The 17934-nt window shown below is 36.1% G+C and overlaps 1 protein-coding gene across 2 annotated transcripts in view; it reads right to left on the reverse strand.

The window, feature by feature from the left end:
- Nucleotides 1-17934, reverse strand: part of Atg16 (Autophagy-related 16) — a 153262-nt gene that overhangs the window by 3304 nt on the left and 132024 nt on the right. For both annotated transcript variants that reach the window (XM_076120282.1, XM_076120281.1), the window contains 4 exons: nucleotides 15397-15576; nucleotides 14144-14228; nucleotides 13664-13810; nucleotides 9301-9436 (listed from right to left, as the gene is read on the reverse strand). In XM_076120282.1, the coding sequence (XP_075976397.1) occupies nucleotides 9343-9436; nucleotides 13664-13810; nucleotides 14144-14228; nucleotides 15397-15576 (506 nt within the window). In that variant the 3' untranslated portion in view covers nucleotides 9301-9342. The remainder of the gene's footprint in view (nucleotides 1-9300; nucleotides 9437-13663; nucleotides 13811-14143; nucleotides 14229-15396; nucleotides 15577-17934) is intronic.

A 17934-nucleotide genomic window follows, 5' to 3' on the forward strand; every position in this document is an offset into this window, starting at 1 on the left:
GTCCGCTTAAAAATGTACTTATATAGCAGTACATTACCACCATCGGTGCTTTAGGACTAATCGGCAACATGTTATAAACCACTGAGAAGCGGGGGAGCTGCGATAAAATAAACGTACACGCCTGACTTGTAAAAACTTTACGCTGTACACCGTAGAACAAAAAAGTTCTAGCGATGTATCGTTATTAGAATTAATTAGTTACAGCAAGATTGGTATAAAATGAGCATGAAACACAAGGAATATATGCGCTTTGGAGTCGTAAAATATTTTATGATAGTCTGGGATAACCTGATATTATATTTCTTCTATCTTTTTAGCGGGTCAGACACAACAATAAAGTTTGGAAGTGAATGTAAGCACAGTCCTGTACGATACGACGGCGTGCGCGTTAATATCTGAGACTATCTGATAACATCAATTAAGGTTTTAGTTACAGTAATATATGTATGCTTTAACTGGATTAACTGGGTAAGTGTGGAACGACCGTTATTTCGTAGTTCTCGTATATTTGTACTTCATGGTTGTGTTTCAAATTGAATCTGTACTCGCGATTTATGCAGATCGTTACACGATTGTTGATACGTGTACACGTATGAATTAATTAAATAAATTACAGTATTTGTATATTGGTATTGGCTATTCGTGGGCACCGGTTCTCCTAAGTCTAAAATAGGCTTTACTTTGTTTTAGTCGGTATTGTTGTTTCCAAAAATAATATTTCCGTATCTTTTCCCTATGCATTATTCGACAAGATGTCGTGTTAAAGAACTGAACATGCATTGTTATAAATAAACTACACGTTATTAGTTTTACTTCAACTTAAGCGCGGACAGACATAAGAAGATCGCCTGCCACGTTCATTGAAATACTATTTTAGATTGATTCAAAGAACTTGCGTGATGCTCTGTTGCCTGTTACGTATTTCTAGGAAAACTAATTGCATGTATGACAATTTACGTGTTTCAAGCATCTCCCTCGGCCTACCCCTATGGGGAGGTGAGATTTTATTAATGTTTTACAAACGTACCTATATTTTTGCAAGACTTGCAGACTTGTGTCCAGCAACAAATAAACATAGGTTTGGTTATATTATTCCATCAATTAGATTATGTTTTATTAGTCGAAGATGGTTTGCGTGTTTGGATGTTTTTTTAAGTTTTAAAATGTCGGTCAAAACAAATAGCCTTTCACCCCTCAATAATGGCGTTGTATGTACAACGACTAGGTGCCGAGTATGCAGACCAATAAGCTTGGGTATTAGGTTACACGGTGAAAAGAGAGATGTTAGAAATTTAAAATAAATAGTGTATCATTTCTAGTTTTTGTTACTCGGTAAAATTAACAAAGGTAATAGTTGCAAATCACTGGAGGTTCACAAGCAAATGATACAATGATAGCACATAAACGCGCCAAGATAATAATTTAATCACGATATTAGCCGCGCTCGAGGGCAAATTGCTCCGTTTATTTTGAAATGAAAAAAAAGGAGTGTGACACACATTTAAAACAGGGGAGATAGCATCGCAAAAAGTTTAATGAATGGGACACGGCAATGAGCATATTTCGTGTTCATTGTTGGCGATTTCTCAGAGCGATTTGCTAATAGCGGCTATTAGCCCGCCTCCGGTCAACTCCCGTGATGTTGCGTGTCGACTACCGGCCTTACTATCACACACAAAAAACGTAATTATTACTAAAACGGTAACACTTAATTGATCCTCCATGTGTAGATAGTCTTACGGTAAAATTGGTGTCACGTTTTTTCGAGTGCCGACATTCGGGCGTCGCCGTCGCTTGAATGCCAGTGCAAAGTAGTGAATGTATCGATAAGTTACCGACTTTAATTCTATATGTGAAAGCTTAATTACTAATAAAGATAATGCTTTACGGCCAGCGAGTTTAATTTTGATTTATTCGTATTTACGATATGTGCTCCGGACTATAATTACTCATTATCAGATTTAAGAGCTCGTGTTTAAACCAAATTGTTATAAGCATAAAATGTGTTTGTAGCTATGTTATTACATTTCAATCATTTCGTAATACCACACTCCTTCATGTTTTTATTCAAAGCTGTCTTGGTTCGCATCTAACGAAATTTACAGACCGTAAAATTACGGAGCAATCGGTGTAGCTCCCACTAATGTAAATGTTGAAACTATGTTACGGCGACCACAATGACCGGCAGGCCTCAAAAACATTATTGAGATTGGGACTAAGCTTTTATTTTGTGACTAGAAAAAATGCACCCTTATGTCTAACTTTTGAAAATATAAGTAAAAAGAAGTAATGAACCATCTGAAATACGTGATTTGAAAATGTTCTGTGAATCAGACTCTGATAATATCATAATTATATCTAAGGGTATTCTATGTAAAGTCACAATGAATCTTCTATCGATTTGAAGTAATGAATGTTGGTGTCAGTGCGGTGTTGCGGAAATTTGTGAGGCTGTAGTTAGCGACCGTGGATGATTGAGATCTGCGACACTCGTGCGGCGAGCACCTGCGCAGGTCATTACGCCGAATCTACGCGCCCGCCGCGAGCCCGCCGCGCGCCGTCCGCGCAACGGTACTGAGAGGAGACGACGACATATTTTGGGACAAAGACCATGTTATAATGACTACTTGAATCAATTAAGTTTATGCACAGCCAAAAAAATTATCAGCGATCCTTGCTATTAGTGAAAGAACGGTGATGCGCAAATCTTTGATTTGTGATGGACACTTTAAGAACTCAATGCAGCTTTTAAAAGCGATACACTTTAGTAAGTAGATGAAATTTATAATGGACGTCTATCGGCCATCAGTAAGCCATTGCCGATAAAAATGGCTCAATTTTATGATAACCCGATAATCAAACATTGATTTTGATTGACGACTGAAGTTCTCATTGAATGAATAGATCCGTGTCAGATTTTAAAATTTCTATACAATCTGACATCGATTCGGGATATCTAGAAAGAAAGCTTTATAATTGAATTTTGTGTACAACAGTCAATTAAAATTAACTATAATATTGACGTATACAAAAACTCAGTAGGTTGAAGAAGATCTGTTCTGATGGGAAACGAAAGTGTGCCATCACAGTTCGAGTACAAAAAGAATGATACCGATCACGTACAGAGCTGGAGTATTAAATTTTCCGCTTCGTTTTGGCGACAAACGGTTAGTGAACGGTCCAGCGCGCGTGTTGCGCTCGCGACCACTTCAATTTGGCGAGTAATGCGAAGCGGCCGCCACAGTAATGCCGACTTTTCTTTAACAGCTCTTAAATACTCTACTATTTTTTTCGCAATATATCTTTCGTGGGCGTGATATAGAGCGGCGGCTTTCTTGCCAATTGATAAACATGTTTATCTCTATCGATGTACGATACAATTATAGGTTTTTATTTTTACTAGCATAATTAATTGTGTAATATATGTTATTTTCTTCGAATCAGATTTCTATTTGACTTTTTATAAAAAGGATATTTAATTCTAGTCCATCAAAATAGTTTTCTATTATCCGAGTAACTAAAATGTTATCTGATTGTGTAAGTCGATTTAAACGGTTAGCACCAGCAGTGTTGCATCGCTCGACAAGCGCTACACAATTGATGGATGACTGTCCAGTCCACACACACGCCAATCATGATTGGTGTCGATCGCCTGCAGCGACAACATCCAATACATGACGCGGTAAGGATCTACCGTCGCCGACACCCACCCATTTATACGGCCCTCTTTTATTTTATCCTTATTTGTTTTTATATCTATTTAAATATCCTATTTTTAGTAGTCGGTCCAAACCTAAAAATAAATACATAGTATTGTTGCTCGTTAGGCGGGGAAGGTCGGGATTGACTTTTTATCGCACTTCTTTTAATTAGCTCTTTCTTGTACTTACTTTATTTTAGTCTTCTTATTTGTGTCAGGTTTATATGTTCAGCTCTATTAAGATTCCATTTATGGAATCTGAATAATGCAGCATCTTAAATGAATTTCATTATGATAACAGTGCATGGGGAATAAATTATTTTCATGGACGTTCATTATTTTGTTTTGTTGGCTACTATATTGGTGTAGTGTAAGTACGATGCATCGCACGATCCATATTGGATATGATATCACTGATATCAAAAATAAGTGCTGAGACTGTGACGGACTTACGAAAGCCTAAAACTTGAACTTAGGTACAAATACTCACAGGTGAAGAGGTGGACATATCCACTAGGTATTTTTGCTGCTCAACGGTAGCAAATATCGTAACAACCCTTAAGGCAAATACAACGTTCGGAATTGATAAGAGATCTTGTTTAATACTCACTATATATCATTTTTAATTAACCAACAGTATGACAGACCCGTATCGGGGGTGTTCATTAAACTGACCATGTTATGTATACTAATTGCAGAATTGTCTCGAGGGAGCGTTAAGTCCCTTATGTCCCGATATTAAAGAGTGTGATAAACTGCCTGTATGACCATAGAAGCAACGACGTTTTTAAAAAATTACAGGATTAACTTTAAAGCTAGAATTTAAACGTATTCAATGTCAATGAGCAGACAATAGAATAATAGATACAAGTTTGTGGTCCTCATCTCATTAGGTGTAGAGCTTTCATCACGTCCGGCATCCATTTGAAAGTAAAAATCGAGCAAATACCTACGCAGACCTCTTTATTTAGAATAGTTCGGCAGATTTATGTCGCGAGACAATATGGTCCGGCCGCCGCGAGACCCATACATACACTTACACAAAAACTTAATGAAAGTTGAAAGTACGCTTTCACTTGTCGGCGGTATTGTATTGTGCGTCAATTGTATACAAGACAATTTCAATTGTATTTCTTAAAGTTTTTTAAAACAAGGGTGGTGTACTCCCAGACGGTACATTAACAGTCTAGCCGGTCAATGGCACAGAATTAGCCACAGCATAAATTTTAACCAGGTATCTCACACAATGCGACATGTTCCAGATAACATTATTATCATTTTTGAGTGAAGTCATGCTAGCTTCACCAGTTGTGAATAGAATGCGTCTGAGCTGGGATTTGTATGAAATATTAAATGAACCATAGGCGAGCCGGCCATACATAAATGCAATAATATTGATAAGGGTATTGCAGGTATAAAATATTATATGATATTATTTTCCTGAAACGAAAAAATATTTAATTTTTTAGAGCTTTAACCCATACAACTTTTTTGGAAAAGCTTTTAATTAGCTGACGGTTTTTATATATTCTTCTCATTCGTTTCAGAACCAAACATTTTAACAATGTATCTTACCACTAAGGACAAAGATAACTTTGTGATATTATGGGATATCTAAAATTAAGTTGCCAATTTTGATATATCCCTGTTTTTATTTTGATATATTGATATTATGTATCAAGTATGTACGTATTTCATTATTTTCATTCTTAAATTTTGAACGTACTACACAATAGATTTAACAGAATTGTTTAGTTTTGGGAGAGAGTACTGTGAGTAGCAGAGAAGCCTCAGGTAGGTCGAAATTAAAATTTTGTAAAGAGTTATTGTTTATATGCCATAAATCTCCCGTCATACAAAATTTAATATAATTCCTAACGGTCGAAGAAATTTTGAGATCTAGTTGATATTTCTAAGGAGAAAGTACTTAAACGATACGGCACTAATCCGTTTACTGATGACTTTCAATAAAGGTACAAGAGTACTACTGCCCATGTATATGTAGAGGTCGTGTTGAGATTGAAGCGGCGTGCATTCCTGCATACGATTTCTACCTAACACAAGTTGGCGTAAAGTACGTATTAACGCATGTAATGTTTCTATAAAAGAAACAAGTAGCACCTGTAAGTCGGCCATCAACGACTCATGCATTGCGAAAATATTTTGTGACAAGCGGTTATCTGCTGCGACATTAACCTCTCGAGCGCCCCAACGTCAAAATTCAAATATACCGTTAAGCGTCCGGGCCAAAAATGGCGCGCGAAATTGAATTGGCGGTTGGCGTTTAAGCGGCGATTCCGTCATATTTTAATACTAACACCCTAGACATACCTTATATATTTGAAATCTACATAAAATTTCCTATAGATTAAAACAATAAACCACAAATAATATTTGATAGTTCTAGCACAATAGTCGGTTTAATCTGAATATTGTGTGCTTTAGGCATGTGTTTGAAGAAAGTCTAATAAATATTTTTAGGCAAAAAAAATAATATGACGAAAGGTCTTATCGTGTAGTTAATGAATAATGACATTAAAATCCAACTGTAAAGTATACTCAAATCTTTAAAATTAGTTAAAAAAAGTATTTACAATATTGGTCATAAAGGAACATCTCGTTGGGTCAGATGTTGTTTATGGTGCTGTCTGGCCTATATCAACCACTTATTCAAGTGTGCGCATTAGATCGTCGTCTCGTTTCATCAGCTTCAATGTCAAATATGTTTGAAAGGGATAAAGATAGTTTTAGTATTTCTTTTCTACGTTTTTTAAATATAAGATCGTTTTGCCGTACCACGGTGGCGGGGCGCTTGACGGGGGTAGAACATTCAACCGTGACACGGTGGCCGGGCGCTTGAGAGGTTATGTACTATAATTTACTAACATGGAAATGGAAAAGTTCCTATCTCGTGGTACAGATCTGTTATATTCTTATTTACGCTGTTATAGTTAATTTAAACGGACGGGGCTTGAAGGCATGTGATCAATATGCGTGGAAAGTCGAGAGAGGCAGCCGTGGGGCAGCAAAGAGGACAAAAGGGAATACAATCTAAGACTGCGTTGTAGGATATTACTTGATACGGTTTTGTTCGTATGGTAGGTCAGTTAATTGTTATACCCGACTTTTGAACAGTCATCACAAATTTCAAAAAGTTAGTTTAATTGTAAGTACCTCTGTCTTAACGGGACACCAAAAACTATAATTGTATGACTGTTTTCTACATCCTGTATGTTCAAAAACTTCTTACTCTCATTTTAAGTAATTTATCAATTGACAATATGAAGGAAATACTTGTATATAAATCTATGTTGACCTACGACAACTCATTCATTATTATATGTATGGTAAAAAAATACCGATGTTAAAAGGTCATAACTGTACGAATTTACATAAACAGTCTGTGTTTACATTTCAACAAGTGATTTTATGTTTGAAGAGCGAGTTTCCGCTCATGTTTTTAATAAATATACATTTAAAACTTTTTGTTATATCAACTTGAGTTGAGATGTATCTTTAACGGTTACTCAACACTGCAGGAAGTGTTCATCGAAATTTTATTATTATGATCCCACTCGATATACTTTTTTACAGTGTATTCGCAAAATAGCTATAAAACATGACGTATACTAGTAAAGTGATCGTCGGTGTAGAAACTTTATAAGTTTAATGACACGTTATATCTCAGTAATAAACTGACAATATACCATGAGTATACGCTTATCAGGGACAGGGTATAGCAGTAAATATTACAACATAATGCTTTATACTAACAAACTGTTCTTCCTTATAACTATTTACAAATTATGTTGTCTTTCACACACCTGTATTCTAGCTACAACGCTTTTAATATAAAGTTTATTTACATTCCGGAACTACTAATTAAACAGCGGCTTGTAACTAGGGTACGGCGATCACCGTCAGAATTCATAAGTAGATAAATTAAATAGATATAATAATTTAATCAGCTATTCATTACATTATAATACGACTTATCCTAATGGAATCAATGTGCTATACAAATTCTTTGGAAACTACTAAACGTGAATGTTCCGCTGTCGCACAACATGCATTTATGTCAATCATACGAAATGTTTTGATGGATCTTTTTATCCACACAAACTTTCATCTTTACATTAACTAACAACCAATGAATATAATAAAGTTGGAAAAAATGACACGGATATAAATAACTGTTTGACAGTAAAGTTGTATTATACACGAATAGTTAAAAGTCATTAGTCATTTATCCGACGGCGCGGTACAAAGTGACAACACACAACAAAGCGGGTCTACGTGATTATAATGAACAAGAAACGTGTCAAAATATCATGTAGAAAACGTGAAACTTCATTTGAATTTATGTTTACAGGTGAAATAAAAACGTCATGTGTTGTGTGGACAGTGTCGTTAACGACATCTAATGTGAATGCTTTATGTCGGCGACGTGTTAACTTATAGAGGCTAACTATTCGGTATCACTGGCCACGTTTGAAAGCAAAACCAGACATTGATGTCAAGAATTCACAGAGAGTTATAAACCTTTTAACCCCCCACGTGGTGGCGGATCGTATTGTAGGCTGTGAGAGTCAGGCCAGTCGTTAGGTCACTACAGTGCCACAGGCGTAATTAAAATTTGAGCTAGAGGGTATTGGCCGCTTGTATTCTAGTACTATAGACATAACAGTACACCCAAAGTGTATATTTGTTGATCTAAAAATTACGGAGTTAGTCACTGGTCTATCTATAAGCGGTAATTAAAGAGATGCAGCTTCTTAGTTCTACCATGGAGGTAGAGAAAATACGATTAAAGGAAAGTATTTGCCGAGTTAATGTAAGGCGCTCAAGTAAAAGCATACATTTATCAATTTGGCGACATTATTTATAACAGTCTAAGGCGTTAGATAAAAGTGTGACTTTTTTATTCAAGATAAGTTAGAAAAAAGTTAATTTTAGAATAAGTACTACAGCAGATAATAAATATTTTACTCTGTACATTTTTTTTAAAGTCGTTGCAAAGTTAGAAATATATATATATAATAAATTCGATGGAAAGCTTTCAGGTTTAGGAGATAATCAAAGATTTGAGTGCTAAGACGTGTTGAAAATACTTGTAACCTTTAGAAATGATCGATAAATCTCTATAAATAAAAACTAGTTATTACTGGCATTGACTCTAAGTGGTGTTGATGCACTTATTGCTAATAAGGCTACGCTTCGCTCAACCCGTGAGAGACAGGACCGTTCAGATAAGAAACATAATACAAAAGAAATGTACCATAGAAAAAACTAGATTTAGTTCGCTTGTGTGGACAGAGTAATCCCGACAGTCATTCTATCTGCTGGTAATATATTATACATTGTAGAGTCATAATAAATTGATACCTCACATTCTGGCTGTCAGTGCAATTAGTTAAGTCATGCGGAAGAGAAGAGACAAATAACAAAACAGTTAATCCAATACCAATAAATATGAGTACGATTGACCCTTGATGCTAATTCAACAATCAGCAGTTAGCTTTAAAGTTATGTACATACATTAATTTAAAGGCAAGGTTATTCTCTAAAGAAAGGTCATAATAGAGTAATGTGATATTAACCTGTTCGACGGGCGGCACGGGCAGGGGCGCCTCCCAGCCTTGTCACAAATCCCCCCAAATGATAGCCCTTTTGCCGCGGTCCACCGATGCCAATAACCCCGATTGAGGGTGCCAGGATACCGCCGTCACTGCTGACCTGCAAACAAAACGTGCTAAATGATACACTTGCCAACACGTGACATTATAATGTTTTTAAAAAGACTGTCCAACAGTAATTTTGAAGCGGTTAGTCCCATCTAAAATAATACATACGGTATCAAGTAAATGAGCTACGCAAACATTAAATTTTTTATGGTAACATGTTCGAAATAAACAACAATTGAGGCAAATTAACGTTTTGCAAGCGAAATGTTTGCGCAGATTTTATATAGTGGCATCATCAAGGCCATCGTCATTATAGTAAGCGACAAGTCAGAATAAAGTCAAGTTCAAAGTTCGCAGTCAGGAATTTTGACAAAATCTAAGCCTGTTGGGTCATAAAATAAAACAACTGGAGACAGCATTAAGGTTTATTACAAAACTGGAGCGTTTTTGTGCGTTGCGTGAACCGTTACACTTCTCAGAATATTATATGAGTAGGGTATCAACGGTATCCCGCGTTATATGACTGTATATTAGAAATATTATGCCGACATTTAAATGTGTCACTAGTACCTACAGATACTCATCACTGAACAATTACTTCAAACATTTAAAGAGACCGACAAAAATAAGTCGAATATGGTATTTGAAGTTATTCCTTTACTGTAGATGATCGAGCAATAGAAGGCGGTCACGACAAATGCAATATATTTCCAGATCTCGAAGTCCATTTCACGTATAAGGAGGCATTGTAACCAAACTACTCCATAGACGTAAGATTTCGGTGTAGAAAATGTTTGTACGTAGCTTTGATTGTCGGAGGCCGCTTAAAGGCTTTACATCGTATCTATGCGGAGCGAGGCTTCTCATAAACAAGAATTAGCGTCGGGTTTGTTCGGTTCGTTTACACATACCGCTCCCGCTCGCGTATAACGAGCCAACCCAGGGATATCAAATACGGAGACCAGGAAGCACTATAACACGAACAAATCTGGTAATCAGAACAGCGGCAGCGATTGTTTCCTTATTGCATTCTGACGTAGATATCATCATTGTTTTTACTATATTATGTACTATTGCAAATATGCGAACAAATGCTGCTCTACTATAACGTGAACAAAACTTCATAACAGTTAATTTATTCCATTTCATACATTGGAATTCATGGGCAGTTAATTAAGAGATGGCTTTTAATGGTTCCACCTACAGGGCACCGTTTTGAAACTGTTGTAAATAATAATTAAAGCTGAATGAAAGTTATAAAAAGTCGTAAACCGGATTTATTGATCGATTTATTCCGTACATGAAAATATAATTAGTACGTGGCCGATATTTACATGATGGCTTTTATATGGCTACAAATGGATGTTTATCAATATGTTATCATATATCTTGCTACCGCGTGGCGTTGATTCATAACAGCTTTACACGCCTACTGTGTTCATAAACAGGTTACCCAATAAAGTAATTTCAAGAACCTATCTACGTCGGCCATTAGCCTTTCCGCTACAAAAAGCATGCACCGCGATTAGTCGGGACCAATGTCCGAACATGCTGGGCGCTGGCGATACACTAGCGCGTGTGATCTCGAGGGTAGTTCTAACTTACGCTGGTATTACAACAAAAGAGATTGCCCTTAAGCTAGTCTAAGAATAGCATAATTTGAAAACTTAACAACGAGCCTGCACTCTGCAGACGTAGTTAGCATGAAGATTAAATGAGCTCCGCTTCCTATCTATTGCAGCTGAAATGGTTTGCACCATATTTTCTTTACTCCATGAGAGTAAATGAGCTTCCGTTAATAATCCTCAACGTTTATTAGGCAATAACTCCTTTACCGAACCAATAAACTATATGGCGCGGAAATTATTAAGTTGAAGCACGCAATGTACTGGTTCTCGCCAATTGTCATTTTTACGACTTTCACAATAAAATAAGCAATCAATACTCCAAAACGAAAATTAAATGGGCTCAGAAAGGACAAAATAGAATATACGTGTGTGATGAGCGCGCCTCACGTATTTGTTAGTTTATGTGTAATGTAATTGATAACATTAAACGATAACGTGGTTGATGATAAATCACGACAATTGTCGTCGACAACAATAACGTTGTGTCGCACATGTTAGAGCTAATTTTGTGCCGCGGCCGCATGCTGGGCGTGAACCAGCGAACAACGCAGATACGGCACACACATCTAAGTACGTACGCAAACCGACCACGGATAATATATAAAAGCGCAGGCGCATACACCATCTCTACCATCTCAGTTCTATTGTACGTTTCCGGAAACGTCCGACCTCTACCATGAATACCACTGTAATAATATGTATTGTCCACCTTTATAACATTTGGTTTTATGACTTGCTCAATAATCATTCGATATTAATGGCAAGATTATTCAAATGCGTAAACTTTGTAAGAAGTATTCTTGCAACGTGGGACGGGTGAAACGTTCACTGAAACAACCCATTACAAGTTTTATTACATCATACAGCTATGACAAAAAGCCTATTACTGCATAATGCAGTTGAAACCAAACTATATTCATTTTTACAAAATAAAACTAAGTAGTTTATAGGTTAATAAATAAACAAACTAACGTTAGCGAAGTTATTTAGGCGATTGCTGCAGCAGAAAATAGTTTATATTCCTGTCGCGGTTAAAAGCTTACAATTTGTTGTTGCATGCAAGATGAAATGGGAAACAATAGCTAAATGCAGAGAAAAGCAATCTCTATTGCTCATCACACTTTATTTTAATATTGTTGTGTTCAAATTGATTTTAAACGAAGATGATAAGAGTTTTATGTCGCAACGGTATATTGAAGAAAACCGTAGTAATGTTAGTTTCAATATTGAATCTGACTCAACAATACAGCAATAAAGTGGGCGAGCAACTTAACTGTTCAAATGAACATAGAACACTGTACAAACTAAAATAAATATGGGTGTGAGTATTACTAAGAAAAATAATAATATGCAAGTCGAAATGCAGAGCAATGTTTCCGCGTTATTTTTGTCCTTATTACGGTAAAATTGTTTACACTATTGTGTGGTGTGTCGGCGTGAATTGAGCGCGATCGCATCGCGGCATCCACTTGTGGTGGACACGCCGAGGGAACAATATGCCCCATTTGCGGCGATTTGCAGGAGAATGGGCCCCACAGACGGGTGCGCGGGAGTCTTGACAAAGATTCGATCAAGCCCTATTGCAGCGAGCACTCGCCGATAACACTGCGACGCTAGACAAGACCTAAGGGTAAAACAGTCCTTTGACTGTCGCGCATGTGTACGAACGACCAGGAAGTGATATCGTAAACAAACTTCACCATTAAAATCTACGGTCATGTTCAACCACCATCCTTATTATCTTCAACTCTTAGGGCATTAGTTCTGATAACAAGTTGTATTGAGTAAAACAAAAGAAAAACATGAATTCTGAAAGTCTTCAATACAAATTCATATCTATATAGAAAGTCTTACTCGTGGTTTCCATAAAATTAAACTGAACACAATATTTTCCTGTTCTTATTCAAATATATTTAAATGTCATTCTTCAGTTTAATCGTATCGAGCAGGTGTGACGATAGCTTAATGCCAAATAAATATGCAGTGTACGGTATGGGAAAGAGAAATTTGCAATGGTGAGACAGCCCGAGCCAACGTTGACCTCACGATTTCAATTGTCCATGCGAAATGTTACGGGGATACCGAACGATGTCACGAGTAAAACAATTCCAGTTTAAAATTCAAGGTCAGAAATGTGTTCGCTGAAAATTTATTACGAATCTACTAAAAGGTCACCACGGGCGTGAACGGAGCTTACAGTTACAAAGAAATGAACAAATTGATAACAAATTACTATGCAAGCACTTGAGTCCTATTGTATCAACTGATCATCTGTTTCAAAATGGCAAATCATCAACCAACGGTAACAACAATTAAAAAAAATATATATTGCATGCATTCCTTAAGTTTATTGAGGTTTTCTTCTTCATATTCAATATGTCTGAAAATGTGTATTTACATTATTGGTTAATAGTTATTTACTTACGTACTTAATAACCGCTCTATTTATTATGTAACTTCAGGCAAAGGTTTCAATAATAATTAAAAGAGAAATTACACAAACATGTGCGATCAAATCTTACTGTGAAACCTATCAATTAATTCCTGAAACTTTCTTCATAAAACTTACATTACAACACTGCATAAGCGCATAATGTTATAAGTTGGAAAATCGCTTTGCTTTCTAGTATTTATAGCATATGAATACATACGTATGGTCTTTGAGTATCGTCTCCAGTCTTCCTGTGTACGTGTTCCAAACGTAAGCAGCGCCGTCCGCTGCGCCCACAGAGAGCAGTCGGCCGCCCGGGCCGAACGCCGCGCGCGACCAGTCACAACCCACCTTGAACGACTCGTGACTGAAATTGAAATATTCACCTTTGTACTATCTCGTCACGTCCCGGCTAATAACCATTATCTATTGCTACAACTTCATAAACACTGATGCACTTTCAAACAGTATCCTCATTCTATAAACTCTACATTATATAGGTACACCCACGAATCCCGTTACGACTTTCTTATGTTACTAGTAAGCACCTTTTATAACTGGATATTAAATTTGAGAAGACCATATTAGGAATAATTTTAGATACTTGCGTAACTGAAAAAGCCTTAAAATAATCATAAAACGCAATTTACGAGATAGATAGGCATATTAAAAGACACGTATGTAACTTCATACTACATACCTGAAAGAGCGTACGATAGTGTTCATCCTCAAATCTATTAGCTGTATCGTGTCGTCTCGGACGCAAGCCAGCAAATAATTATTGTCTGAAATGACATTTCACGTGAAAATGACAATAAATCCTGGAATTACAACACTAAAATATTAAACAGTTAAACAGACAGTTACTCATATTAATAGAAGTTTTACGTATTATAACGGACGCTTAGATATAAGAAAGATTACTAAATTATACGGAGACATATTACGTATACCTTGTTCCTAATTTAGATGATTTGTAGCGGCGGACCCGCTATTTTCTCTGTTGTTTCGATAATCGGAACGCAGGTAATGTTTAACCTTAAACCTTTCAATTGGAGCTTAATAGTTTTAATAGCGCAATGTTATACGGATCGGGAACACCGTTTTATTGATCTATGTGATTTAAGTGCATGATGGTATCTACGATTCATTAGCTGTCAGAACGTTAAGGGGCAATCAAATCTCTTGACGATAAACTCTCATTAGATTCAAGTTATATTTTGTAACTGGTCCAAACTGAGCACCGAAGCGCAGGTGTCGGCACCGGACCTATACTAGGAAAGCAACATACCGAGCAGGAGTAATTGAACCGGTAATGTATATTTCGTGCAGTGATAATTGGCTATGAAAACTGTAGTTATCACATTATTGCCGGCACAAATACAACTAAAAGAATAATACTGAAGCAGCTCATTAAGCTTTCGTGTACTGACATATTTATGATAGCGCAGGCATCCTCGCGCATGATAGATTGTCGATAGCGCTGATGGATCTGGATCGAGCGTGATGTCTAACTGTGAACTGTCTCCCTATTCATTTGTCCGATGAAATCGACGTGATTTAATCAGTTTCCGAAGCAGTGACGTCCCGACACTCCGATTGATTGAAGGTATCAATCTCAGTATTTCGTGCGATGCACAGACCGTTACTGACAAAAAAGGGATCGATCGAGAGACGCGTAACGGAAATGGGCATTGCGCACCCGTCACGTTGTGGTGCTGACACGAATACCGATACTAATATGCGATGCATTCAATTACGAAAATTCACAAGTAGTTTATCGAATAAACAGCTATCTGGCTTTTGATGTAATGTGGCCGTCGCGTCGTTGCTCTAACAGTACATTGTTAAGAGGTTTGTCTTAATAACAGATCGCCTTCATATCTAAACTCACAAGTAAGTTTTTTTTAATAATATATTAATAGTTTAGATAGTTATATAATGGAACCATACCTCTACTTAGATCGAGTGATGTTACTTTGCCTTGTAGCATGATGTCGTTTGCAGACATTTCTGTTCGGATGTCCCAAAATCTTATTCTCTTGTCGAAATGTCCTGAAATTATCGTCGAGCCTGCACCATCTGACGTCACCAGGTCATTACAGGATGAGCCAGCGAATTTTGTTTCTGTACCTGTTGAGGAATATTTCAGTATGTTTTATTATATTACTGTTGAATTTTCACATTGATATGCTAATTGTAACTGATTGTGAATATAGGCTTTTTTCTTAACAGGAAAAAGAAGTATTTATTACTTCAAAGTGCCGTACCACATTGCGACCTTTATCACAATTGTTCCAATCAGTGTAAAAAGTAACCGCAGATATTAATGCTTCTATTATTACGGAGGTTGTGCTACCATAGTGGTTCAACTTCATAAAATATGAGCTCTATTGTCTGTCAAAGTGGAACACGATACCGATTTTTCTTGATAGAAAGAAAATAAAAAGCAAATTGACGATAAGTTATTTGGATATATTCATGTCGTGCAAAAAGCACACGTACGTCATTTGATTGCGGCTAACCGCATGGCATCACATCTCGGCTGTGAACAGATTTATGCCGCGGTGCACAACTCAGCTATGATATACATTATGTTGTGAATGATTAGACGACTCATTGATCCAGTAGCAGTCAACATTACAGACAGATTTTGATGTAGATACATTACTTGTTTTATAGCAAACTTACAAATATCTGGGGGCACGGAAGTGCCCCCGCAAGTCGAGCAAAAAAAAGCGGCACGGCCGTAACATCCTTTTCTCGAAGCAATTCGGGCTATTTTTGACACCCCTATAATTTCGTTGTGGATAAAACAAGAAGCCTGGATTTTCAGCAAGTAATTAGTCATTGTATAAACACGGTATATTTAAAATTTCAGTCAATTTGAACCAGTAGTTTAAGAATGACAACTTGTTAAAATTTTGAATTTTGTCACTCACTGATTCACTGACTCACTGACTCACCGATCATCAAAAGTCTAAGGTACTTCTAGCAGACTTAGAAGCTTAAAATTTAGAATACAAATAGGGTTTAGTGTCTTAATCATGGGAAAAATTTAATATTTTCTAATTTCGGTCCAGTTTTCTAAATACACCAACTGCAACAATAACTTTGTAATCCCATATAAATGTATAAGATTACAAGGTTACATTTGCAGTTAATGAATTATTATTACTGTAGAAAATAAATAGGTGTAATTAGGTACCTACTATATGAGGCATAACGGGAGGGGGTATAGGGTGGGTAAGGGTGTTTAGCCCATGAAACTGAACAACATTCCCATAGGAAAATATGTTGAATTATGAAAAAAAAACGTCTTTCCATACAAATTGGACTTATGTTCGCTCTACAAAAAGAAGTGAGATGCCATCAAAAACATTCTGTAAAAACCTCAAGTCTCGCCGTAAAAAGTGGTGAGATCTATATAATACCAAGTCGATTAATCTATTTAGTCTCTACTTAAAGGACCTTCTGTCTTAACTTATTACGTATGTTATTATCATGCCAATTTAAAAAAAAATACCTTTAAAACAAATCGATCGATCGACTTGGTCATCGCAAGAAAACACAAATTCGCCATTAACATTTCAGGAGCATTAACTTCTCGTCGTGCTGTGTAGTGTGATCATGCGATGACCAGGTCGGTCTATTTGTTTTAAAGGTACTTTTTTTTTAATTGGCATGATAATAACATACGTAATAAGTTAAGACAGAAGGTCCTTTAAGTAGAGACTAAATAGATTAATCGACTTGGTATTATATAGATCTCACCACTTTTTACGGCGAGACTTGAGGTTTTTACAGAATGTTTTTGATGGCATATTTATTATTTGAGCTACCTACTATAGGTAGCTCAAATAATAAATATAACTTAACTAGTAAATGAATCAATATTTGGTAATTAGAAACAAATAGAACAACTGTTAACTAATCAACAAAATAACGCTTTTGAATATGTACACACAATTAAACGCGATTAAATAGAACATTACAATTACAGCTAAAATATAAGATTCATGAAATATTTACTAGCAAATTTTAATAATAATCATGTTAACGTGGCGTTAACAAGTTACGACGTTCTTATTATAAGGATGAACATTATTGTATAAGTTTATTTACATTATGCTCGTGTTCACAAACATGTTAGCGTGATAATGACTAGAAAATTACCCATGTTATAGTTTCCAATATTAAATCTTTAACACATGTTTTATAATAACTTTATTAAGTATTTAAACGGTTTGTTGATATTTATCGATATTTGATGGTAATCTATTACAAGTTCCAATATTACAATGACATGTGAATGGATAAAAAATATACTAATGTAATAAATTCGGCTGTGTTGGCGCGGCGGGGTGCCTCGTTATTCACACTTGGACAGGAAATCGAAATTGATTGGTTATAAGAAATATATGAGTAGTATTTTATACGCATATATAGTCTATATGGTCTAGTTTTCTACAAACAGAAGTGAAAAATCAA

The sequence above is a fragment of the Anticarsia gemmatalis genome, chromosome 11 (assembly GCF_050436995.1).
Source record: "Anticarsia gemmatalis isolate Benzon Research Colony breed Stoneville strain chromosome 11, ilAntGemm2 primary, whole genome shotgun sequence".
In the NCBI taxonomy this organism is placed as follows: domain Eukaryota; kingdom Metazoa; phylum Arthropoda; class Insecta; order Lepidoptera; family Erebidae; genus Anticarsia; species Anticarsia gemmatalis.